The following is a 26468-nucleotide window of genomic DNA, read 5'->3' on the forward strand; positions in this document are numbered from 1 at the left end:
TCTATGGAAGGAAATAAAGCTCAGACAAATTACGTTTCACATCTACTTAGGCATCCTTATTTTGTTTCTGAGCACATAAGATCAGGTAAATATTATTTATTCATTGAGGATACATCACTGTGGCATATGTGTATTCATGCATGTGCTCTACATATTTGAATTTGCAATCTTGTACGTAGTTGAGTACGGGAAAGTACTTGTGTTTCAAAGAAAATTTGTGGAAGGACAAAGATGAAGCGTCTGGAATGAAGCTGCTTTTTCAAGAAGTATTTCAACTTTTATCTACTTTAATTTGCTATTTTAATTGTAGGTCATATTAGAGAGAAAAAAAAGGTAGGAGAGAAAAAGAAGAAAAATGGAAAAATACGCGTCTTAGACAAAACAACTTTTTCCTTATACGATGGATGCTGTAAAATGTGTGTTTTTACTAATAGAATTCTGATCTCTATGTCTGCCAGTAGGCCTCCCTACACAGGCTGATACCTGAGGCCATGTAACCTGTTATGGCTGATCCTTGCTGTTGTCTAAAATGGTATTCTGTGAATTCAGGATGAAGCTGGTCATCCTTGTTACACCTGAACAGCTATGACCAGTACTGGAGCTGTTAGCAGAAGCTTCACTTCTATTCCTACCCACGTTTCTTCTGCTGATAGCTGTAATCCCAGCCCCAAGATTACCTCTGGGCATAGGTGGTGTAAGATTATGGGCCCTGCCAGGCCTTATGATAGCTGTAATCTAGGAAAGCAAAAGTTATTTCACATAGCAAATTTGTCAGCATTCTGAAGAACTCTTTTGCTAGCCCAGGAGGTATTAAAATATCAGTTTTAAGGGGAGACAGAAAAAACCTCCTTATTCTATTCAAGAATAAATATTTGAGAACAGTTTTTATTCAAGCTCTTAATTCTATTATTCTATTAAAAGAATTTTTATGCTGATACAGCTCTTGGTAATTTTTCACTTCAGTGGTCTGGAAAAAGTTTGGATAAACTGAAAGGAGACAGAAGAAAATTGTAAGAATTTAGTAATGTTTTTTTTACAAAAGCCTAGTCTTAAGCTGTCATATGTCTGACATTGTGAACTACCAAGCTTTGGTCACAAACGAAGTCAGTCTGATGCAAATCAGAGTGATATCACTTAGTCCCTTTCTCAGAGACTAAATTACTAAGGTTTAATATTTATTATGTAATATCATGGTCTCCAAGGAAATGAAACTACTCATTGAGCTCTTTTGGAGTGCTCCAGTTAGAGTCCTTTGAAAAAGATAGTGCTGATCACTATCTTCTTATGCAGCAGAGTGGTTGAAATCAGGACACGATGGAGTCTCTGTATGTTGTTCCCTGAGGAAAAAGAGGCAGTACTTCAGCAACTCACAAAGTTTTCCTAAAGTAGTTGAAATCTTTCTTAAATCACTGTAAGACCGCAGCACCCGAGCTACAAGCTCACTTGGAGGGGTTTTACTTTAAAAAATATATAAGGCTTCAAGAATCCACTTGCCAGATCTATTGAAGAGCCCTCAGTTCTTTTAAAACCCTTAAGAGAGAGCGCAAAAGAGAAAAGCTGCACCTTTCCTCACAAGGTATTCTTACAGGTAAACTTTAGAAAATAGGAGTACTTGGCAAAAGTTTAAAGGGTAGCATTCAACCAAAACAAAGCATTCCACAAAGCCTTAACTTAGCACATGCTAACCCATGCAGCTTAGCAAAATCCAGCCCATCTGGTCTCAAGCTACTCAAAATATTAAGAAAGGAGATTTGGAGAAGAAGAAGTAAAGAAAGAGAGAAAAAGAGAAAATTATAGCTACCGTTCAGAGTCTTGTGCAAGTCCAGTGTCCAGGTGGCAGGGTCGGAACAAGCGCGGAGAGCACTTGTTGCTGCTTTTATGAGCTTTGGGGCCCCTGTGGCCACACCCCCCACCCCCAGGTGGGACTTGCGGCCCACTGGCCACGCTGGAGCTCTGGGCAGGGTGAGGGGCAGTGTTCCCAGTGTGTTTTCCATTCTGGAGCTGGGTTAGGGGCTCCAGGGGGTGTGGTGGGGGGCACTGCTCTCAGTGTGTTATCGGTTCTGAGGCTGGGTTAGGGAGAAAAGGGGGTGTGGTGAAGGCTCCCGGCCTGCATTTGACTGACGCTGCTCCAGGGTGTCCTGGGGTGGCTGGCAGGGGCTGAGATATGGGATAGGCCATTATCTCACCTCCATGAAATTTGACCTGTCCCTTCCCTGCCATACCCCCTGCCTTGAGTTGGTCTGAACCAATAATTAATATAACAATCCAGTGTCTCGCAACCACATACACAGTTTCTGTGTGTTCTTGTACTCTTTTGGAGAAGAAACTCTCTGAAGGGGAACTCTGTTTCTCTGACATGACAGAGTCAGAACATTCCTGTGTCCTTTCATAGGGTGGTTGCTTAAAAGTGACACCTTGTCGTCATGAAGGCTGAGGCCTTCAGTCAGCTGGCCTAAACTCTGTCTTAGTCTTTTCATGCAGTTTCGATTTTGTCAACTTGTCAATTTTCTTAAGAGGACTAGGAATGACCATTCAGGAACAACTACAAGTTATTGGCATTCTGTGGCTCCAGGGCGTGGAGAGGACAAGAAGAGTAGGGTATTTTTTCCAATACCTTCAGTAGATTTTCTTGATAAGAGATATTTCAGTCTAAATGATGAACCCAGCCTTAAAGCTCTGTGGGGAAAGACCTTCAAACGTGTATCAAAGGACAACTCTGATGTGAAGAGGGGAAGAAGAATGATAAGATTTGTCCAAATGTGTGCAAATTTCAGAAAAGTAATATGAATTTAAATTGCAATCTGCAAAAGATCTGTCAGTTCAAAAACATTGTGCAAAAATGTGTGAAAAGTCATGTACTGGTACTGCTGCTTAAATGTAAACATTAGTTATATGGATTAGCTTGTCCAAATAAGCCTTATTGAATACTCAGATATTGCAGATAGGATATTGCAGATAGTGCAATATAATTAAAATTCTGACTGAAGTAACATACATTTACACAAACATTTATATTGCTGATAATTTAGTGTGTTTGGAATCTTTTCAGGCCTTCAGTAAGAAGAAGATTGATGACCGAAAAGAATGGTTAACAAATTTCATGGAAGACAGACGGCAGCGTCGGCTACATGGCCTTCCCGAGGTGAGTCCTAAATAACAGTAATAAATCTGCAGGGTGAGATTTAAATGTGATGTAGTTTTTGTATTGAATGAATAATGTATGTGGTTTTTTTCAGCAATTTTTATATGGCACAGCAACAAAACATTTGACTTACAATGATTTCATTAACAAGGAGTTGATCCTTTTCTCAAATTCAGACAACGAGAGATCTATCCCTTCCCTTGTTGATGGTAAGCTGATAATTCCTTATGATTTGTTGTAACATTCCTCTTTATTGATGGTTTTTAAAGCTGTGATTTTTACTGGAATCAATGCATTCAAGTAGAGAATATGACAACTTCTATGTATTGATTATCATTTCATATCAATGGTATCCTGGGGTGCATTAGGAAGATCATTGCCAGCAGGGCGAGGGGTATGATCCTGGCCCTCTGCTCAACCCTAGTGAGGCCACATCTGGAGAGCTGTGTCCAGTTCTGGACCCCTCAATATGTGTTACTCCTGGAGGTGATCCAGTGGAGGGCAGCAAAGATGATTAAGAGACTGGAGCATCTCTTATGAGGAAAGGCTGAGGGAGCTGGGCTGGTTCAGTCTTGAGAACAGACGACTAAGAGGGGACCTTATCAATATCTATAACTATCTGAAGGGAGTGTGTCAAGAGGATGGATCCAGGCTCTTCTTGCTGGTGCCAAGCAATAGGACAAGAGACAATGGGAAGAAACTGATGCACAAGAAGTTCCACCTGAACATGAGGAAGAACTTCTTTATTGTGCAGGTGACCGTGCACTGGAACAGGTTGCCCAGAGCAGTTGTGGAGTCTCCCTCACTGGAGATATTCAGGAACTGTCTGGATGCAATCCTCTGCAATGTGCTCTAGGATGTCCCTGCTTGAGCAGGAGGCTTGGATCAGATGACCCCACTGTGGTGCTTTCCAACCTGACCCATTCTGTGATTTATGTGCTAATTGCTGTATTTCTTCTGTGAGGAAGTTTAAGCTGTTTCAGCCTTTTTATGTAGCCAGACCTATTCACCAGACTCTACAAGTTTTGTTTCTAGTCAAATCATCAGAGAAAGCTGGTCTTTTAAGTGCTAATAATAATCAAAATTTAAGACAGCAGCTGAATGCAGATAAAGATGCAAATGTTTTCTCCCTTCAGTCTTACACCACAGGCAATGATCTAGTGTTTACTGACCTGTAATCTTGCTAGGGTTCTGTCAATCAGGTTTACTAACTCTCCCCTTGCAATAGCGTGGACATTAAAAGAAGCAGCTTCACTACACTACACTAGAGCTTCATTTGTAAAACTGTCTGCAGACAGTGTGAGCTGGAATTTCCACCCATGTTATTGTCCATATGCATAAGCTTACTAAGGTCAGAAAAAAGGCCTTGAGGTTTCATGGGGGCAGTAGGAGTGGGGGGAGCGCATTTATCTCCACTTTCCAGTATATTTTTTACAGTGGAGGTGGTCAGCCTTCTTGACACTACAGACCCATACAAAATATTCATGCAGCAACAGCTTTTTGTGTTTTAGATGAGAGAGTAAGATAGTTCACCAGGGGATAGGGTCAGTAGCTTCCTGGTAGAATGAATCCTCAGCTTTGCTGCAGAATGAGGCTGAGTTAGGTGTGGCAGATGCATCTCTAGGGAGTCAAAGAATGTCAGCCTGTTTCAGCTTCTCCAGACTTACTTCCTCCCATAGTTAGGTAATTTTAAAGATGTGTGTTTCAAGAGGTCATTGTTCATTTTAACATACTATACTCTCGACTGCTTTCTCAGAAACAGCAGAATGATTTTGCTGAAACTTAAAATAAAGAATGAACTTGCAGTAGACAACTGTTAATTTGAATTGAAGTTCTCCAAGACTCTTTCTACAAAAGTGTAAGAAAATAAGAAAGGAACATAGTTATTCATGTATTTGTGTGTGTCTATGTATATTTGTAATATAATGTATAGATATATAATGTTATGAATATTATATATAATTACTATCAGTGTTTCTGCCAACTTTAGCTGGCATTCTGGGCAAGGATATGTGAGTTGTTCAGCAGGTGTAGTACTCTAGCAATGGTTTTCATCCTTTAGCATCATCTGGTGAAATATAACAGGCTAGTCTGGTGGCAAATCTCTGGAAAAAAATGAAGAGGAAGAATATTTTGATTATCTCTTCACAGTTACTAGTTACCATTCTTACTCATTGAGGATCCTCCTATGTAAAGAAAATCCTGTAATTATATTATATTCAGTAGACTTGGTAGAAAAACATGATGTGGACCTATTGTAAAAAAAAAATTACATATTTGAATAAAATGGAGATTGTAGTCAGTGTCTCTTTTTTTGTTTGTTTTTGTTTTGTTTTGGTTTTTGTTTTGGTTTTTTGTTTGTTTGTTTTTTTGGTTTTTGGGTTTTTCCCCCCCCCTTCTTATTATTATGTTTGACCCAAGGTAGTAATGATAACACATGTTTTGCTGCATTTCATAAATGTATGTGAGTTAAAACTCTGAATAGGTCAATAAGCATAATCTAGAACTGGTTATCAGTTCTAGATAATATACAGAAAATATGATGCAATCCCTTCCACACAGATGTTGTACCTAAAGTTGCCTAAGAAATGCAAGTAAACCAGAAGATCTAAGAGACTGACTTCTTCCTTAAAACTCTAAAATATCTAAAAGTGGCATATCTTTTTGTTGAATTTTCTTCAATAATTGAGATTTTCACACAGAAAGTAAAAATTCAGAGTGCTTTAAAATACATGTAAACTACAGTTACACTTGTCATTACTGAACTTGTGTGGATATTCTTAGAAAAAAGATATTGCTGAGTAGAATAGAAAGAACTCGACTCGTGGAAGTCATACATTCAGGATCAAGTTGCTGTTTATTAGAAAGATGTATTTTATGCTGTATAATACTAATTGGCTGAAAGGGTTATGTTTCTACTTTCCTGGTAATTTTCTGAGTTTGGTAAAAATTTTTTTTTATTATTTTAAAAGATTTGATATATTAGTTGATTATTTTGTTGATATTACTGTGTGAATTTGCTTCCATTTAATGTTTGGAATTATTTTGAGAGATTAGAAATTATAATGAGGCAAAACAAGTTTATTACTTTAGAACATAATGCTTTTGTGTGTGTTGAAAATGGATTGTTCTTCTTAATAGGTTTAAAACCGGGGCAACGCAAAGTTTTGTTCACTTGCTTTAAGAGAAATGACAAACGTGAAGTAAAGGTTGCTCAGCTGGCTGGTTCTGTGGCTGAAATGTCAGCTTATCACCATGGGGAGGTGAGTATGAAGGAGAGTAAAGCTATGAGGATTTTTAGCCGACATAAAATATTACGTAAATGTTTGTGGTATTGAAATTGCAAACCTATTGACTGTAAGTCTACTAATCACAAATTTACGTTTAAAGAAAAGGAACCAAACAGTATGTAGCTTAATAAAACCGGGTATTTCCTTTTTTTCCAAGTCTTTGTGCACAGTGGTATCCCAAATACATTGTGGCTAATGGAAAGATACTAGATAACTAATTGCTTAGGTAACTTCTAGATTCTCAAAGGGATATAGGAACTATGTGCTAGGACAGTTTTTGTCTGAAACATGAAATACAGTATTTCAAGGAAAGAAGCGCAGAGATACTCTTCTTCACAAACTTGATACTGTGTCAGAAGAAAGGTTATTTCTAGCTCCCTTTTGTTTATATTTATCTGAAATGTGAGCAAGAGTTTACGTATTAGCAGTCCCGGCATCCCTTTTATTCTTTCTTTAAAAGCGATGAGCAGTGGTTTGTGCAGTAGTAAGTGCAGTCAGTTTATTATGCCCCTTTGCTTCCTCCAGAGAAGTGCTTTAGAAAAAATTGAGAAGCTCAGGGGTTTTCCTAAGCATAAAATGTAAGGCCATATAAATCAGGGAGACAATGTGGCTGTGGAAGAGGAAGCATCATGTTTTGCCAGCAACCCTTGTAATAAGTTTACAACATTCCTTTCTCGGGGAGACTACTTTTTTTAAAATTTAGTTTAGGTTAGTCACACAATTTTGGGCCATTAAAAAATAGGTTTTACTGGCTAATTAGGAAAGACTGTCTCTACCTATTCTTATTACTGTGTATTTTCTTACAGCAAGCATTAATGATGACTATCGTCAATTTGGCTCAGAACTTTGTTGGAAGTAACAATGTGAATCTGCTACAACCTATTGGTCAGTTTGGCACCAGACTTCATGGTGGAAAGGATGCTGCCAGTCCTCGCTATATTTTCACCATGTTAAGGTAACTACAAATGTAAAGCATGTAAAATGCATGCTTTTGAAAAGCCTTGTCATGAAACGAATCCTTTCACAACACTTTTTTTTTTTTTTTTTTTTTTTGTGGAAGAGGAACAGGGAAGGATTGGAATATTTTGATAGAAGCTCAAATTCTGCTTTGGGATCTCTTAAGTGTGGTTTTGCACATTGATTTTTTTATATGATTTTTCCATGCATAAAAGTGCAAGGCTGAAGATTGAAGGTGTAGATCACTCAAATTAGGTACCAATCTTAAATCGTGACTTCTTGAAGAAGTAGCTTTCAGTCCCCCTGTTCAAGTGTGAACTCTATTCAGTTTCATAATAGAAAGGTGTTGCTACCTGGTGAGAAGTCCTGCCATTCAGCCTAGACTTCAAAGTTCAGATTGATTCTTTTACTTTTGGATGAGTTTCTTCATATCAAACTAAATTGCACATAATTAATAACGAAGACCTTATTTTATAAAGCTAATTTTTCACACCTAGTAACTTGAAATTCAGTTTGGTGTGCAGAATGCTAGAATGTGTTCCTTAATGTAAATTACAGTATTTTATAAATTATGTTACTGATTTTCTTTCCTAATTTCAGTGAGATATTTTGCCTAAGTTCCTTGTAGTTTCTTCTTTTCCTCTAATTGTAAGCTTTATATGTAAGTATCAAGTTTTAGTCCATTTCTTATCCATGTTCCTTCTGTAGCAACCTAGTTTTGTACATTTCCCTTTTTGCATGAGGTGCTGGAAATTGTATTCACCCATGACAGTGTTCTAGATGAGCAAAAGAGTCACCAGCAAAAACTCTGTAGCATTTTCAGAAACTGCTAGTTCTACACTTAAGCAAGGCAGTTTTGCAACTCTTTGCACACTGTGTTGCTTTGTTACTGGGTGCCTCAGTGTCACATTGAGCCCTGTGTTCTGAATGCTTCAAAGAATGATATTTTGTGGATTTTAAATGTCATCAGTTGCTAGTGTATCAGGTACGTGTGTTACTGTGAAATAAACAAACTTCATCTGTTACGAACACGCTCTTCCATTTGAAAGAAATTCCTTATCTCGGGAAGTATGTACACACTGGATTTTTCAGCATCAGAATGGCAAAGAGAAAGGAAGACATAAAAATCTACAGAAAGATCGTACCTAGGCCCAAGGACTGTTAAAGCAACATGTACTTTACTTGCTGGACTTGAGTTTAAATGGTTTTCTTCTTTTTCTTTTTCAAAGCCCTTTAGCAAGGCTACTTTTTCCATCAGTGGATGATAACTTGCTTAAATTCCTTTATGATGACAACCAGCGTGTGGAGCCTGAATGGTATATTCCCATCATTCCTATGGTTTTAGTAAATGGAGCTGAAGGAATTGGTACTGGATGGGCATGCAAACTTCCAAACTACGATACCAGAGAGATTGTAAACAATGTCAGACGAATGCTGGATGGCTTAGATCCCCACCCAATGGTAAAAATAACAGTATATATTGGTATTTTATATGTTTGTACCTACAAAATTAATTCCTGTCATTCTAGAACTTTATGGTTATTGGAATATCTGAGCTGGTTTGTCCCAGTACTTTTGTGTAGAAGCTTTACTTGACTGTTGGGGTGAGGTGGGGAAGTTTACCTCGAAGCAAAACCATTGCAATTTGTAATTTTTCCAATTATTTTAGAGGACTTTTTCTTCAGTCTGCTGACTGTAAGCCTTTTTAGTTGAAAGTTATGGCATGACAGTAGAGTAAAAAGTTGTACCACTCTTTCTTTTTGGAAGTATTGCTACTTATCTTCAGCCAAACTTAATATTTTCTCTGTCTTGTCGGAATTGTTCTCTCTTTTATATATCTGTGAGCAGAGGAGAAGATATTGCTGCTGTTCAAGATATTATTGTTGCAAGCAACCTTCTGAACTGCATCTAGCTTCTGTTTATTTATTTAAAATTTTATAAGAAGTCCCAGAAGTGGTGTATACATGAAAAAATGCGAACAGGAGGATACCTGTGAACCCATAATATCTGTAACCAACAGATGAAATACAGTTAATGCAGCCTTTCTTTTACAACTGATGAATATTGCTACTTTGCTGTGTTTACCAAGTCAGAGAAGCAGAAGTGTCTTCTCTACTTAGGTCACAGTTCACTAAGTTTGCAGTATCAATTTTCATGACGTAGTGAATTTCCTTTTGCAAATTCTTGGGAACAATGAGTAGATTTTTTTTTAAATTAATGCAATCCATTGCCCTTCCTTTAGGACTCCTAGGCCTTCTGTGTAGTCTCACAGTCAATTGAAGCTTCACTGTGGTTGAAAGAGGCAGTTCTGCCTCCATCTAGCTCCTTTCTGTATGATGGTATGTGTTTGTGTCCACGTGGTAAGCTGGATAAGGGAAACAATTCAGTTAAAAAAAGTTCCCCACCCTTGTAGTTAAGTTTTAAACTGGATGGGTTCCACTATCTTTGCCAAACAGCACAAAATTGAAAGTTATTAGGGGAGGTAGCACCACTTCTGTAAAGTTGTTGTGAGACTGGGGTGTTAATTTGCTTTCTGTCATGCCTTGTGTTTGGAGGTTTCTTTAAAAAGAGAGAAAAACAAACAAAAAACCCAAAACCTCACCACCTCACTGGGTTCAACTGTATCTTCTAAATCATTTTTCTACTCTGTGGACATTAGGATACTTGGTCCTGTCACTCGCATGTGCGCATTCTATTTTTTCTGTAGTATTTTTCGTATGATTTCAGATTTTCACAGGCATGAGAGGCTAGTTGATGGATTAGTGCAATATAAAGTGATAACTGTATGGAGTATGGGAAACAGATATTTTTCCAACATTTTACTGTAAAGATTATTACGACTTTTCCTGTTTTTTCCAATTTCAGCTCCCAAACTACAAAAACTTCAAAGGAACCATTCAGGAACTTGGTCAAAATCAGTATGTGGTCAGTGGTGAAATATTTGTGGTGGACAGGAACACAGTAGAAATTACAGAGCTTCCTGTAAGGACATGGACCCAGGTAAGTAAAAGTGAAATACATTTAAATAAAATGAAAAAAACATGAAGAGTTCCTCATTAAATTATTTAATCCTACATGTGCATGAGCTTTTAACAGAACTTCTAATGACTGTACACACATGGAAGGGAACATGGCTTCATTCTTTCGTGTGTTTTTGTAGAAGAGGGTTTTTTCTACTCGTGCCATCTACTGTCCATACTATAAAGAATACATGCTTCTTCAGCTGAATTCATAGTTAAACCACTTTAGGGGAGCCTTTTCTGTCCTTGTAGCTGCCTCTTATGTTTGTGCTAGCCTGGGCCTGCATTTTGCAGGCTGTACAGGTTCTTTATATTATCACTGATATCAGATATAATGCACAAAGCTTTGAAAATTTATGTTGTTCAGTTGGTTTGCAGTTTTAAGGCATTTTAAATGTTTATTGTTTTTGCGGCTCTATTTTTCGTAGGTGTACAAAGAACAGGTTCTAGAACCTATGTTGAATGGGACTGAAAAAACTCCAGCATTAATTTCTGACTATAAGGAATACCACACTGATACAACTGTGAAGTTTGTTGTGAAGATGACAGAAGAAAAACTTGCACAGGCAGAAGCTGCTGGATTGCACAAAGTCTTTAAGCTTCAAACAAGTCTTACTTGTAATTCTATGGTAACTTTTTCATGTTTGGCTATCAGAAATCCCTACTGTTGTTTGTTGTAAATGTTTTGTAGTATACTTTAGTCCTTGGTATTGAACAGTGCACTGTTTGTTTGAAATTGTTTGAGTGGTAGAAAATTGTAGTGGTGACAAACATATGATGAGTCCTGATGAGTCTTTCAAATAAGACAGGCCTGGGGTGGTTGCTTTCCTGTAACTGCAAATTTCCTGTGCAGCTAACCAAAAGTGGTTAATGTAAAGTAGATCATACAAATAACTTTCTACCATGTTATTATGAGATTTGAGTTTTAAACTTGAGTCAACTTACGCTTTCAAAATGGCACTTTATGCAGGGCTGTTACTCTTCTAATAGGAATTAAAAAATCCAATGTTTCCACCAAATAAATCCAATTTTAGTTTATCAGGTATAGCAAACACTGTACTTAAGCTGCTAAAGACATAATAGTGTTGTAAATTACTAACCATACTAAGAATGTGAATAAATATATATATGCCTGTCTATTAGGAGAGGGATTTGCATTATAAGATAATTGCTGCCTGAAGATTTCCAAACAACCTGTCTTTATAGACACTGAAAAAAGAGTTGGGGTTTTTTTTATGGCAGATGCTGCTTTCAGATATTATCACAAAGCACAAATATCATTACTGTTGCTATTGTTGTATACATCAAAAGCTATATGAAAATAGCTAAAAATTAAATTAAAGACCATAAAATTGGAAGAGGACACAGGCCTTGCTCAACCCATTTTGTATATTGTACTTGAAAAGCAAACCTACCAAATCAAGGTGATGGTATTTCTCACCCATTTAAACAACTGTATGAACTGCTGTGAGAACCTGTTGTCAGTTTTAGGTTTCACAGATTACAAAATGTTTTGCAGCTTAATCCTGTGTTTTCTTCCTACTGACATAAATAAGTAAGGGCTGTTTTCTGTGCGTGTGTAGGAATTAATCTGCCCTAGAGTAAGCATCTTAAAAAGTTATGCGAGTTAGTCGTTGTCCCCCAACTCCCAAATAGCTATTTTGGATGGATGAATTGCCCTCTAGAGGGGTTTATTTCTTTCAGTGAACTGTGGAGGGCACTGAGGGTGACTAGTTCACCTATAAATGTCTAAACTGGAGATGTCAGAAGTCAGGCAGGATTGATTCCACCTATCAAGTAAAAATGATTTCTTACTTTGTGCTTGAGCTTGAAGGATGGTAGTTTTCACAGCTGAAAAGTAACAGATTTCACAACTGAACTGAAATATTATTAAGGATTATTAAGCTTTTCAACTATTACGTTAAATAGTTGTGAGTCATTAGTTGCTACTGGACTTGTGCTTTAATATTTAGATAAAGTTAGTCATTCAGTCAATTTAGGCATATTTCTCTACATAGCTGTCTTTTTGTTTCACTGTGTTACCATAAATCTCTTCTTAAGACGGCTTATGAATAAAAATTAAATCTCTCTAGCTATGTGCTGTGTAGTTCCACAGTAGTGTTTGAGTTCACAGTCTTCAAAGTATCACTTTTTGTATGGTGCCTTTATATGCAATAGAAATCAACTCGTACTCAAAGGTTAACAAAGTTTGAGTTACGCACTCTCTCTCAAGAAGTATATTATGTATTTTATAGGTGCTGTTTGATCACATGGGATGTTTGAAGAAGTACGAAACTGTGCAAGACATCTTGAAGGAGTTTTTTGATTTGCGATTACATTATTATAGTTTACGCAAGGAATGGCTCGTGGGAATGTTGGGTGCAGAATCTACCAAGCTTAACAATCAGGCTCGTTTCATTCTGGAGAAGATACAAGGGAAAATTACCATCGGTGAGTAAACAGAAGTTAGGATAGTTAACAGTGGGGGAAAATCTGGAAATATAAGTATAGTAGAAAGTACTTGTATTCAAGACATTGATTTTCGTGACACTAATTTTCCTTTTCTCCCTCCTCCTCCCCCTTCTGGTTGTGTGTGTGCGTCTTGTAGAGAACAGATCAAAAAGAGATTTGATTCAGATGTTGGTCCAGAGAGGTTATGAATCTGATCCAGTAAAAGCCTGGAAAGAAGCACAGGAAAAGGTAATAATCTGAAATCTCTGCATATATTTGATGCTGTTAGTATTATAAATTATATTACTTGATTCAGATGTTTGTTTTGCAGTAGTCTAACTTAATTTATAATGCACATAGCACTTTAAAAACATTATTCATTACTCCTTATTGGCTTCTTTTTAAAAAGAATTAAACTTATACAAAAATACAGTCATGTAATGTTGGTATTGTAGGTGGGTAGTTCTTAGAAGAAAACTAAATAATATAAGTCTGAAAAATGGGAATGCAGAGGATCAAATTTCTTAATGTACCCAGATCAAAACCGGCAACTTGATTTCTGACTGGCTGATCCAGAAAGTGTTGCATCAGTTACCCCATATATAAAACTAATTGCTAAATGTTATTATTTCCATATAACTTATTCATCAGTTTTCTGTAATGAAACATGAGTATTATAAAGCTATGACTTTTAAACTTATTTTAGTAAATTTGATCTTGACCTATATTTATTTCTGGTTTTTTAAAACCCAAGAAGTTTTTATTGTTCCAAAAGAGATATGTGACACGTTTAATTTCATGCATTACTATGGGGAAGATGGAACCACTTTGAAAACCAGATTCAAATCTCTGTCAGCCACCCCTTTTCTGTGACTTTGCCACTACTTTAGCTATTTGTTTTTATTTCACGTTTGATTTGATTTGTTTTTTTAATACTGTATTTTAACTCTATGCAGTGTGTTGTATTTTACAACAAAAGTATTATTATGAGAAATTTTGATTTACTTCCAAATCTCGGTTTGTACATTCAGGGTATTGATACCCATTTTTACCCAAAGGATTGTGCTCATTTCTGAAGGAACAGATATGCATGAATATCCGAAGGGCAAAGGTCTCAGCCCTGTGAGACAGCTGGGACAGCACCAATATCTGTAACCAGTAGCATACAAAGCATATGGTTTAGCATCAGGTTCAAATTTGTTTTCTTAAATCAAATGATTAAATAATCCAACTATAGAAGGTCACACGGACATGACCTTTTGGAAAGGTCCAGAAAATGTTAAGGTTACTCAGTCTGTGAGGGCATACCTAACTGCTTTATGACAGTGCTTTGGAGCAGTGTTACAGTTCATGCATAGAGCTAAGATTATTAATACTTGTAATTGTGAATATTTCACTCCAGGCTGCAGAAGAGGAGGACTCACAGAATGCCAATGATGATGCTTCCTCTGCTTCTGGTGCAACTTCTGGCCCTGACTTTAACTACATCTTAAACATGTCTCTGTGGTCACTCACGAAAGAGAAAGTGGAAGAGTTAATTAAGCACAGAGATTCCAAGGTTGGTACACCATGGAAGACTTATTTGAAATGATGCAGTAATTACTGATGTGCCTAATGGGAATGTTCAGTTTTGATGGCATTTACTTCAGTTGTGACTTACATTCTACATACTACTTTCATGTTTTAGGAGAGAGAACTAAATGACCTTAAAAGGAAATCTCCTTCAGATCTTTGGAAAGAAGACTTAGCGGCCTTTGTTGAAGAGCTTGAAGTATGTTTTACTTTACATATATTTCTAAAATGTTAAATTTAAATTAATTTAACTAGAAGCATTAATTAACATAAATTATTAAAATTTAAACAAAATTATTTAAAAATACCACATTTTGAATTAAAACCAGATACATCTCCAAATATAGTGGTAACTGGGAAATCAGTATTGGTTATTTGTGTTCCTAGTTGTGTTCCTCAGGGATTGTCTCTTGCATCTATACCGTTTAATGTTTTTTCCAACTCAGTGATGAGAGAAGAAAAGTAATCAGGAGAAAAGTTAGTTTTCAAATGACACAAAAACTTGGGATTAGGAGCTGGTAATGTGAATAATTACAGTAGTTACATAATTACATAGTTACGTGATCTAATTGTTTGTTAGGCAGTAAGTATTATCAAATGCAAAGCTGTACATTTAGGAATGGAGTGTGCAAACAGTAAATACTATATGAGAGGCCCTTACTTTGCCTCATCAGTAACTCTGGAAAAAGATAAGTTCCTATTGGTGAATAACTTGCTGAGCCTCAGCTTCCTATGTTGCCTGAAAAGGGCTGATGCAGTCTTTTGAAGTGACACAGGGTAATGCAAGTAAGACATTTGTTTTGTTTCTTTGTGTGTTACTGGTAGAGCTGCAGTTGGAAATGTTCTGCTCGAATGTCTGTATTTCGGCTATATGTGCATACTGTGAAGAAAGCTGATTAAAGGATTGGAAAATGTGCCTTAAAAATGCCTCTAGAAAACTAGATGTTTAAGTTAAATGCTGAAATACTGGAAAGTTACATTGTACCCACACACATATATGAGAAATAAGTTTTCAGTCTAACAGTGTCCAAAGCTTCATATTTCTTTAATCGTGAATACAAGTGTAGTTTTTAACTGTACAGGATAAGGAAGAATTTACCAAGATTTAGTGGTCGGTTTTCCATTACTGGCAAGTGTGTTTCAGTTCAGGAGAGAATTAAGGGAAGCCTTATACTCCATGTAAAAAGGAGCTGAATCTTAAATAATCACTGCGTTCTGCTTTGTTCTCATTAAAAAATAATGTGTTCCCCTCCGTCCTGCCTCCCCTTGTTTGTTAGAAAGTAGAAGCACAGGAGAGAGAAGATGTTTTGGCTGGCATGGTCGGCAAACCAATAAAAGGGAAAGTTGGTAAACCCAAGATGAAGAAACTTCAGTTGGAAGAAACCATGCCATCACCATTTGGCAGAAGAATAGTTCCACAGATTACATCTGCCATGAAAGCTGATGCCAGTAGGAAGTTGCTGAAAAAGAAGAAGGTAAACCAAATCAATTGCTATAGTTAGATTATTTATTATTGAACTGCTATATTTTTCTAGTCTGGTAGTATAAAACCAAATCACTAGACATCATTAATGCTGTATTTATATTGTTTTGCTGACATAATACATGAGGAAGTTTGTACTGGATTTTCTTTTACATTTGCAAGCCTCTTGTGACTGCTTATTGTTCAGGTGTTTTTATTGAAATATCTTCTTTGCAAGACTATTCAACAAATGTCAATATACTAGTCTACTTTCATTCATTATCATCTACAAAACCATTCCAGTTCAAGGTGTAATTTATTTTATGTTGCCCATTTTAGGGTGAAAGCGATTCTTTAGCAATAAAAATGGAATTTGACGAAGAATTTGGTGGCGTGCCAGCTGAGGGTGGTGGGGATGACTCACTGAATGCATCAGCTGCAGCAGCTAAAACTCCTAAACCTAAGAGAGAGAAGAAGGAGCCTGGTAAGATCCTTACACAGCCATAGTTACCTTAGTTGTGTACACTAACTGGGCATGAAATAAATTTTTAACACGTAGTAAGAGGGGAAATACAGCAAAATAATCACAATTTCATCTGATTTTCTTCCCTAAAGAGATGTGTAGAAATATTTGAAACTTCTCTGCCAAAATTTCTTTTTGTAAGTTGCCTTTCTGGGGGTGGTGGATCCTTCATTTTCTACATTTCAGTTTTTGGGGTGTCTAAATCTTTGAATTTGTGAATAGAAAAATAGTTTATTTTTACATACTGAGGCTAATTCAATGCAAAGTGGAATTTCTAGTTTGTGTGCTCTCTGATATTGAAGGATATGGCACTGACCTTCAGTCCTTCAGTCTGAGTAATGGTATAGATTGTAAAACTTGATTAATGTTTTTTCCTATTGACATATTCAGTCATTCTGGCTTTCAAAAATTACGGGTGCTATGGCTTGGCAGACTGACCAGTGTCTGTGTTCACTTACCTTTTTCCTCTGTTAGCAGGAATTTATTATTGCTGTTTGAGAAATAGTAATGGAGAGGCAGCAACAAAAAAGAAAGCTTAAGTCAGAAGAGAAGGTTGAAGTATGAGGGGTTTTTTTTGAAGAAGGAATAAAATGTGGTTACGCAAATAATTATTCTGAGATAAGATCTGGTTTTGATTATTCAGGGGATTATCCCACCTGAATAGATTAACTGAGTGCAGTTATGACAGACTTGTGTATGTGCAGCTCAAATCTACCTTAGACAGTGATGAGCCCAGAGCAAATTAGACCAGCTTGACCTGAGCTTGCCCTGCAATTCACTGACCACATTGTTACACCCCACAATAGGGTACCCCTGCTTCCCATGCTTATTGTATTTTTCCAATAACTGTTTCTGATCATGTTCCCTGAATAATGGAAAACTGCGTGTTCTTTTAATGGAAAACTGCTACAAGTGTTAAAAAAAATGAAAGTTTGACTGCAAAAGAGCAGGGACTTGATGTTTTTCAGTCATGAAACAGATTTTGGCAGCAGGAGGTCAGGTTTTGTGTGAAATAATTTCATCATGTTAAATCTTTCTGCGGGGAGGAAAAGAAAATTTAGATCATTTAAAAGAGAACTTTTTAAGATTAAAATTTATGCTGAATTTGTGCATCATAAACAATTAGAAAAGACGAAAATACTTTTTAACCTGACTGTAGTAAATACTTTCACTTGTGGCAGGCACTAGGGTAAGAAGAACACCATCATCTACAAAATCCGGTGCAAAAAAAGTGAAGAAACGAAACCCGTGGTCAGATGATGAATCCAAGTCTGAAAGTGATTTAGAAGAGAATGAGCCTGTGATTATTCCAAGAGACTCTCTGCTTAGGAGAGCTGCAGGTACCCAAGCTTTTATGAACTGTGTGTTGTGACTGAAAGTTTCAACTACGAAACTACATTTTTGTTTGACTGTAGCCTTTCTTTAGGACCTTATTTCCTACAGGTAGCTTGCATTACGTTTTCTTCACTGTCTGGTTAGTGAAAAAAAACTCTTAATGTCAGAACTAGGAACTTAAAAGTTAATATGAGAGATTCTGTAACTTGTTCCAGAAATCTTTGCCCTTATTCTAAACACTAAAATAGAAATTACTTACAAAACTCTAGTGAATTATACAAGAAACATGCATAAATACAACATACAAGATAATATCGTTACCAACAAAAAAATTACTCTAATGCAATAATACTGTCAAATAAGGCCCAAAAAGCTACTAAAAATTTATCAAAAAAATTCTGAAAAGTAAAACTAAAAGTTTGGAAAATATGTAAGTATTGTATAGTTTTAAAAAAACACACAGACTTTTCTGGAAAATTGTTGATGAATTTTTCAGGCACTTGGTTCAGAAGAAGATTCAAGAAAACTTCAATTTTAAGTGAAGGATTCTCATTCCTTAAAAGTACTTATGCAGTGATGTCTGCATAATGCCATTAGCTGAAGGTGTCTGAGCAAGCCACAGATGGTATTAGATGTTTGGTAACAGTTTAAATTATGTCCCTTTATTCCAGGCTGAAACAAGTTTATTTTCTGCCAGTCTTTCATCTTGTGTAGTCTGAGACAGGGATTGTTTACTGACTTCCACTTCGATTTATTTATGTATGTGTATTACGTAACATAAACAACTATCTTGAAATGTGTATATGTGTGATTTTTTTTTTAGCTGAGAGGCCCAAGTATACTTTTGACTTCTCAGAAGAAGAAGATGATGCCGATGATGATGATGATGCTAACAATAATAATGATTTGGATGAGCTCAAAGTAAAAGCCTCTCCAGTTATAAATGACAGAGAGGATGAATTTGTTCCTTCAGACAGTTTAGAAAAAGATGAGTATGACTTCTCCCCAGCCAAATCAAAGCCATCTCCAGAGTAAGTACTGTAACTCAGCAGGATTTCTTTACTAATAAATTTTTCAATGCAGAAGTGGCTGAACAAAACTGAGAAACATCAGCCTGTCATTACATGTACCATGTAAAATGAAACATATACATTTCTGTGGAGGAATTAAAGTGTGTGTTATCTCAGCCTTGCAATTGTCCTATGCAAAGGTAAACATGACTCACCAAATTATGATACACTGTTTGTAATATTATCTGTTAACGTGCATTTTTTAAGATTCTGTTTTCTGTCTTGTGCCATCTGATACATTTTTGAAAAAAAAAAAAAAAGTAGTTCTGTTAATTTTAGATGCCCGAAGTTCTCAACCGGATGGTGATTTTAGGGGTTTGACTGCTGCAAGCATATACAAAAACGACAGAAATGCTAAAACATGAATTTAATCTTATATGGATATTATGATGTCTACGTACTTCAATATGTAGTTAATGCAACTCATAGAATTCTCTTTTTCTGTTTGCAAGTAGAAAAACGTCTCAAGCCAAGAAAAATCAAGATTTTGGGAACATCTTCTCTTTTCCATCTTACTCTCAGAAGACAGATGATGGTGAGCTTTTCTTCACAGTTCTATTTAATCTTAATAGCAGTTATTGATGGAATATATTAGGGATTGATATACACAAACTTCACACAGTAGTCATAGAAGAAGGATGTCCACATTCATAAAGGGGAAAAGGGAAGGAGGTTCTGATCCTTAGAGGAACAAAGCTTGTATCATAAGAAAGTCACAGGACATCCATGGCCTAGTTGTAGTATCAGAAACACTTTTTTGAGAATAATTTTTACAGTAATTAACATTGATGGTATGCAGCGAATGAATCTTTTTCTAACCATCCTCTGTGATTGTAGATACAACAAAATTGGACAGTGATGATGAGGATTCTGCTCCTGTTTTCTCATCATCTTTTGCCCCAAAACAAACAGAGAAAATTCCGAGTAAAACAGTAGCTGCTAAAAAGGGTACGTATAGAATTGGCCTATAAGCCAGTCCATTTATGTAAAGTCATCTTCACCACCTTTGCCATTGTCTCTTCAGTCTTCAAAGTGGGAATTGCATTCATTTATTTTGAATTCAGTGAAATTCAGCTGGCTACTGTAGTGTCAAAACTTAATACATTCCACGTATGGAGCTGGTGTTCAGCTTTCGGTTAGTTTAACTAATGGGAGATTTTTAGCCTCAGTGAATATGTGAAATAAGGTGACCTTGGGATTGAGGATAGCCTTCTATAATGGATCTAACTTATTTATTTTGAAAGGAAGGAGAGCAAGTGAACAGGAGGAATCCCCAAGAAATATTTATGTCCAAAGCAGGTGTTGTGATTTAACCCCAACCAGCAACTAAGCACCACACATTTCCTCGCTCCCTCCTTCCTGGTGGGATGGGGGAGAGAGAGTAAAAGAGAAAGGGAAAACTCATGGGTTGAGACAAAGACAGTTTAATAGGTAAAGCTAAAGCTGCACATGCGAGCAAAGCAAAACAAGGAATTTATTCACCACTTCCCATGAACAGGCAGGTATTCAGCCATTTCCAGGAGAGCAGGGCTCCATCACGTGTTACTATTACTTGGGAAGACATAACACCATCACTCCTAATGTCTGTTCCCCTGGCCCCTTCCCCAGCTTTATGTGCTGAGCACGATTCCATATGGTATGGAATATCCCTTGGGTCAATTGAGGTCAGCTGTCCCAGCTGTGTCCCGTCCCAGCTTCTTGTGCAGCCCCAGCCCCTCGCTGGTATGATGGTATGAGAAACAGAAAAGGCCTTGACTCTGTGTAAGCCCTGCTCAGCAGTAACGAAAACATCCCTGTGTTGTCAACACTGTTTCCAGCACAAATCCAAAACACAGTCCCATACTACTTACTATGAAGGAAATGAACTCTATCCCAGCTGAAAACCAGCACAGTAGGCTATCACATTAAGTTCCACTTGGCACAGTTGTTTTACTTATTGAAACAGAGGATGAAAGGCTCTCCTCAAACTTCAGAGGTATAAATTCTTTGAATTACTACTTTTAGAACTGACATCTTGCACAATCTTACATTGCGTAATTAAGGACAATTCCAAGAAGAGTGTGTTTATTATTTGGATTTGTTTCTGTGGTTGTGCTTGAGTGTTTGTAGGAATAAGTTTTTTTTTTGCACTGCCTACCTTGAGTAATACTAGTTTATGAGTTTTTAGCTCTACTTTCAAGAGGAAGACTTACACTTGTTTTAAATGTGTTAAATGTTATGGTAGATACTGCCATAATTAATGGCAAAAATACGGGTTTTGCTTACCTAGTAGTTATTTAAATAGGTTATAAAATATAGTTCTTACCACTTGATTGACCAGTGATTTTGTTGCTTTCAGATCTTTGCCTTTTTTCCTCTGTCTCTCAGATAATTTTCTTTTTTTCTTGCTGCTCAATCTTCAAAAGCGTTTTTTCTCCCCGTGATACTGTGGCCCTTGTTTTTTAAAACTTCTTTTGACTGACTTGCATCTGAACTTAATGTATTAATTTTTTCCAAAAAAGGTACATTTGCAAGAAAGCAGCCATTTAGAATAGTTAGCTTACTCTCTTAAAAATGAGGAAAAAATATCTTGTGTTATATATTATGTACCAGTGAACTGCAGCATCTTTTCATCCTCTCCCCAGTTGCTTCCTTTCCCTATTTCTAATTTCTCTTGATGCATTGTGTCTAATTTAATTCATAAACACTTTGAATCAGTGAATGCCTGAATGCTTCTCAAACACTTTCAGTTGGTAAAGTTCTATACTATGGTGAATAAAAATTGTTTACAGAAATAGCTGATCTCTAACAGAGTAATCTTTTATATCAGAGTTCTGTACTGCAGTAAATACAAGAGAGAACTGTGCATGCTGAAGCTAGTCATGGATACAATTGACCATTCAATCTCCTTCTCTCTCTCTGTTTTTTGAAGGCCTCGATGTGATGAGTTGTCATTAGCCTAACTTGTAACCCTAAAATACAGCTGTGATCTGTTTCTGAGTTGGTCATTAACCTTTACACTCACAAAATACATATAAACAGGCTCTCTTTCAAGCAAAAGTTAAATTTTTGCTTTCAGAGTAGCCTTTGGGATAGTTTCCCTCTCAGCGCACGACAGTAACACAGGTTGCTTTCACCAGTTTTCATCTCTTCAGCCCAGATTAGATATGACCAGAGTTTCATCATCACAGTCAACAGTGCAGTGATAACTACTGCAGGCTTAGTTCATTGGTCATCTGTTATCCTTTTAGTAGTCTCTTTGAGTCTAAGTCCATCGTCATGGACTTGGCAACAGCCTCCTCAAAATCCATTTTCTGGTAATGTAATATTTCATCCACTCACTCTCACACTGGGAAAGTCTACTGTGTGGCTGAAGCAATTGTTCCAGAGTTATTTGATTTTCTGTGACTTCAGAGCTTGGATTTCTAAGGATGGAAAGCTGAAACATTTGTTGTTCCTTGCTATCTGTACAGCCACGTTCCCTTCTCAATGAGAAGAAATAAAAGAATAGGTATGAATTCAGCTTCTTTTTGGACTTTGGGATGAAATCTCTTGACTTTTGGTGTTCACTAGAGAGGATGAATAGACTGCTGAGCTTGCTTTCCATGATTATTTAGAGGCCTGTGTGGTATTTAGAGGTTCTCGTGCTTTACAGTAAGCCTAAGGAAAATCTGACAAACAGCCTTACTCATGATTATAAGCAGCTGTTCCCCTTGAACAGCCCAGCTGTTGAGATTCTAGCAATGAGACATACTCTTTGCATCAGCTGTAGGACTGATATACCAGACATACCTGGACTTCCTGCCAAAAACTTGGGCTTCTTGAGGGCCTGTGTACATTGATTGTACTGCGGACTTCGGTTTCATGTCATGGTATCTAGGGGAGAGCTTGGCTGAGCTGATTGCAGTCTAGTTGCTGTCAGAGATCCTTCACACTTGTGCAGGCATTAAGTATATAATTTAAGATAGCAGATGAGAACCCCCTATATTTAGTACAGAGGGAAATAAGTGTTCTGGAAGCCTTGGAGACTATTCCTTTAGGCACCAGATAACAATTAAGAGGCTTGCTGTCCCTTCAACTTGCTGTTCTGCAAGTAGACTTCAAAGGAGTTAAACAGTGATAATAGGCTCTCTTTCAAGGGAAGAACAAAATCTAGTGTTTATGGCAGTGTGGCATCTGTCTTTCATTCCCCAGTTATTTCCTTCTCCCAGTTCCTTGTTTACCAGTGAGAAGTTTGCTCCTTTTCTAACATTGGTTAACAAACTTGAGGACTCAGAACCAGCTGAAGATAGTTACATCTCATGGTATATGTGCTGGGGAGTACTTGTCAATAGAGCATCCTTGGCTTGCATTTGGTATGCAGGTTTCACGTGAACACCATGAGGAACTGTGTGAGGCACTACATTTACTTGGCCAAAGCACACATAATCCTGTAGGAGAGTGTCTCAACCTCAGCTCCTGATGCTGAATGTCACCTAGATCTCAAATGTATCCCTTCTACTAAGATCCTCTCAGTCACAATTTCTGCTCATCATCTTCCAGTTGATGAAACTTCTGAATCTTTCTCTTCCCTGCCCCTTAGTCTACATTTCTTACGCTGGTAAAGCTTTTCCTGTATGAAGCATTTGCCTAATGGGACCTAAAATCATATATCTTCAGGTAGGACTTCCCCCTCATTTACTGATCACTAGCTACTTACTTTTGGTGATGCTTCTAGAAAGTATTTCTCCTGCTTTTAGTTGCTGTGTACTTTTTTCAGGCTTAGTGGTAGGTCTTTGCGACTGACTTAGTTTTGCTTTATGCTAATACAGGTGTTATTTCCCAGCTGAGATACCTAGAGAGACCTATTTCAAGCTGCTTTCAACTGTGGTTCCTGAGCATTGTTGCTTCCTTCCACAAATCTTTTCTGAAATACTGCCATAACCAACACCATTTTATTCCCTATCCATGATGCCAAAGGTGATCTTATTTTTTGTGTTGGCAGGACCTGATATGTGGACTGCCCAGTAGGTATTATCATAAAAAGCTGAAAAGACATTTTGCAGTGACTCTCCAGTGGGCAGTTCAAGGCATCATAGCCAAAAAGCTTGTGGAGATGCTCTCTTGTTCTCCAAACACATTCCCCTAGCGATAATATAAATGCAAGCTCGAGTCTCACAAATGTCCACATTCCTAATATCTAGAGTTTTTACATGTGTCTATTTGAGGTATTTGTGGCTGATAAGAGTGTAGGTCAGGAGAGTATCTGAGGTTTCTGCAAAAGACTTACTCATCTGTAAGCCTATAGAACACATTATCTGATGATCTTAAGGGTCTTTTCTGACCTAAATGATTCTATGATTCTATCCCTTAACACCCACTGTGTGAACATTCCAGTGGTCATCTTTTAAAGACAGCAAGACTAGATGTGTACCACTAAATGAAATTCTGTAAGAAATGCATGGATATGTCCCCTTCCTATTCTTTCTGCTTTTTCTGAAGTTTCTTTTCACTGAGATTGACAGAAAACTATGTCACAGAGCCAGATGCACTATCTCCCAAACTCTTGCAGTAATCCTGGAGAAAGCTGTCCAGCAGTTATACCATCCTGAAGGTGAAAATGTCACGAACACTTGTATCTGTAAACACTGTAATGTATCCAGATATGTTCAAAGCATCCAACCTGGAGAACTTCTGTTGCTGCTTTAGCTGCTAGTAACCTGTTTTGTGATCAACAAGATGAAAAAGTATTCAATGAAGAACGCTGGAATTTACTGAATGCACCAATATATCTCAAAGCATGACACAGGAAACTTCCTGTTTATTCCACAGAGTTTTAACATAAAAGCTGAAGTATGTTTTCCCTGAGTGCAGAAACTGCTCATTTTGTTATAATGTCTGCCATTTATGCTGTAATTGGAGTATCTAATACAATTTAATGCTTCTAACCAATATGTGAATTTAACGTATTTAGTATTTCTAACTTCTAACAGCAAAACTAGATGCACCCCCTAAACCTAAAAGAGCTCCCAAGGCTAAGAAGGTGGAAACTGTAAACTCTGATTCAGATTCAGAATTCGGCATTCCAAAGAAGACTGCAGCACCCAAAGGTAAGAGTCACATCTGTGCTCCCTGTAGCACAAGGTTCACAATTATTATTAGAACCACACTGAGTTATTAGTAAATTGATCAGAATTAGATTACTCAGCCATGAGCCTTTTTTCTGACAAATACAGTGTATTGACTTCTTGGGAAACAATGTGTGAACTTTTTTATCTAATCTTCACTGTTGGAAATGCACTTAATAGCTCCACACTCCCCATTCCTCTTCAGTTCTACTGGATACTAGTTATTTTCTTTGATCTCATTTTTTTTTTCCAAGACAGTAAAATTCTCGTAAGTAGCAATTTCTGGCTTTTTAAAGCAGTTCTTTGGTATCCCATTTCTGAGAGTCCTCACACCACAGCACACTGAGTGGTGTAATCGGAGGAGTCTGTAAAGGATGTGTCAGTGTTGCTGGTTGAGGTTAGAGGAAATGTACTAAATACTAAACATGAATTAATGCTGTGTAATGAGTACAGAAGGTGATCAAGGACTTATAATACTTCAGCAGTCTAGAAGTTATCTGATGTCATGAAGTCTGTCCCTGTCTTGAACCGACAGCTTGAACTGTCAGGGTAACTATGAAAGAAGTATAAAAGATTTAAAACAGAAAAGATATTGTATTTTACTGCTGTTGTGAAGAAGCTTCAGTTGGATTTGAACTTTAACATGTAGATATACTAAAGTAACTTCACTAGGGTTCTTTTCAGTTTGAGGAAGTCTGAAGTTTATTAGGAAAAAAAAAAAAAGAAAAAGTTAACTCGTAATCTCTCACCTAGGAAAAGGTAGAGGGGCAAAGAAAAGGAAAGCATCTGGTTCAGAAAATGAAGGTGAATACAACCCTGGGAAGAAAACACCCAAGTCCACACCAAGCAAGGTAAGTTTCCTCTGTGCTCTCTTCTCCTTGTAAAAAGAACCTAATGTATTACTTTACATAAAAGGAGCATCCTATTATAAATTGCTAATATGGTAATGGGGGTGTAGGTGTGGTTAGAAATGAGGTATTAGAGAGGTTTCCTTCAATTCTGAAAATTAAAAGGGAAAACATACACAGCATCACAACTGATTTGTCTTTTCTTTTCTTAAGAAATCCAAAAAGGCTGCTTTTGACCAGGATTCTGATGTGGAAATCTTTCAGTCAGGCTTTGCCTCCGAAACTGCCCCAAAGCCACGGACGGGCCGGGCCAGGAAAGAAGTTAAATATTTTGCAGAGTCTGATGAAGATGATGATTTTGATATGTTTAATTAAGTGCCCAAAGAGCACACAAATGTTTTCCAACAAATATCTTGTGTTGTCCTTTTGTCCCCTCTGTCGCAAACTTTTGTACATTTGACTTATTTTATGTGATAATGTAATTGATGGTTTTTATTATTGTGTGTAGGCATTTTAACATTTTGTTCTTACACCTACAGTTTTATGCTCTTTTTTACTCATTGAAATGTCATGTATTTGTCTGACTGGCTTGTAGAGATGTTCTAGACAGCTGTGCTAAAGCACATTTTAATTGTCATGGTTGCAAACAGCAAACCTGCTTTTTGAAATGAAGTTTAAACATTAAAAAATGGAAAACTATCGTGTGTGTGTG

At 37.1% G+C, this 26468-nt stretch overlaps 1 protein-coding gene across 4 annotated transcripts in view; it reads left to right on the plus strand.

Moving 5' to 3' along the window:
• Positions 1-26455, plus strand: part of TOP2B (DNA topoisomerase II beta) — a 64253-nt gene extending 37798 nt beyond the window's left edge. Inside the window, exons 17-36 of one of the 4 annotated variants that reach the window (XM_027722009.2) lie at positions 3050-3142; positions 3237-3351; positions 6284-6405; positions 7239-7387; positions 8619-8850; positions 10255-10389; positions 10838-11038; positions 12665-12860; positions 13018-13109; positions 14263-14418; positions 14548-14631; positions 15710-15907; positions 16234-16378; positions 17599-17757; positions 18576-18783; positions 19275-19357; positions 19660-19770; positions 24774-24890; positions 25662-25759; positions 25970-26455. In XM_027722009.2, the coding sequence (XP_027577810.1) occupies positions 3050-3142; positions 3237-3351; positions 6284-6405; positions 7239-7387; positions 8619-8850; positions 10255-10389; positions 10838-11038; positions 12665-12860; positions 13018-13109; positions 14263-14418; positions 14548-14631; positions 15710-15907; positions 16234-16378; positions 17599-17757; positions 18576-18783; positions 19275-19357; positions 19660-19770; positions 24774-24890; positions 25662-25759; positions 25970-26131 (2856 nt within the window). In that variant the 3' untranslated portion in view covers positions 26132-26455. The remainder of the gene's footprint in view (positions 1-3049; positions 3143-3236; positions 3352-6283; positions 6406-7238; positions 7388-8618; positions 8851-10254; positions 10390-10837; positions 11039-12664; positions 12861-13017; positions 13110-14262; positions 14419-14547; positions 14632-15709; positions 15908-16233; positions 16379-17598; positions 17758-18575; positions 18784-19274; positions 19358-19659; positions 19771-24773; positions 24891-25661; positions 25760-25969) is intronic. The other 3 variants (XM_027722010.2, XM_027722011.2, XM_027722012.2) reach the window with 3 other exon arrangements.
• The last annotated feature ends 13 nt before the right edge of the window (positions 26456-26468 follow it).

This window comes from Pipra filicauda, unplaced genomic scaffold (assembly GCF_003945595.2).
Source record: "Pipra filicauda isolate LSUMZ 115617 unplaced genomic scaffold, ASM394559v2 scaffold379_size694699_pilon, whole genome shotgun sequence".
Lineage (NCBI taxonomy): Eukaryota > Metazoa > Chordata > Aves > Passeriformes > Pipridae > Pipra > Pipra filicauda.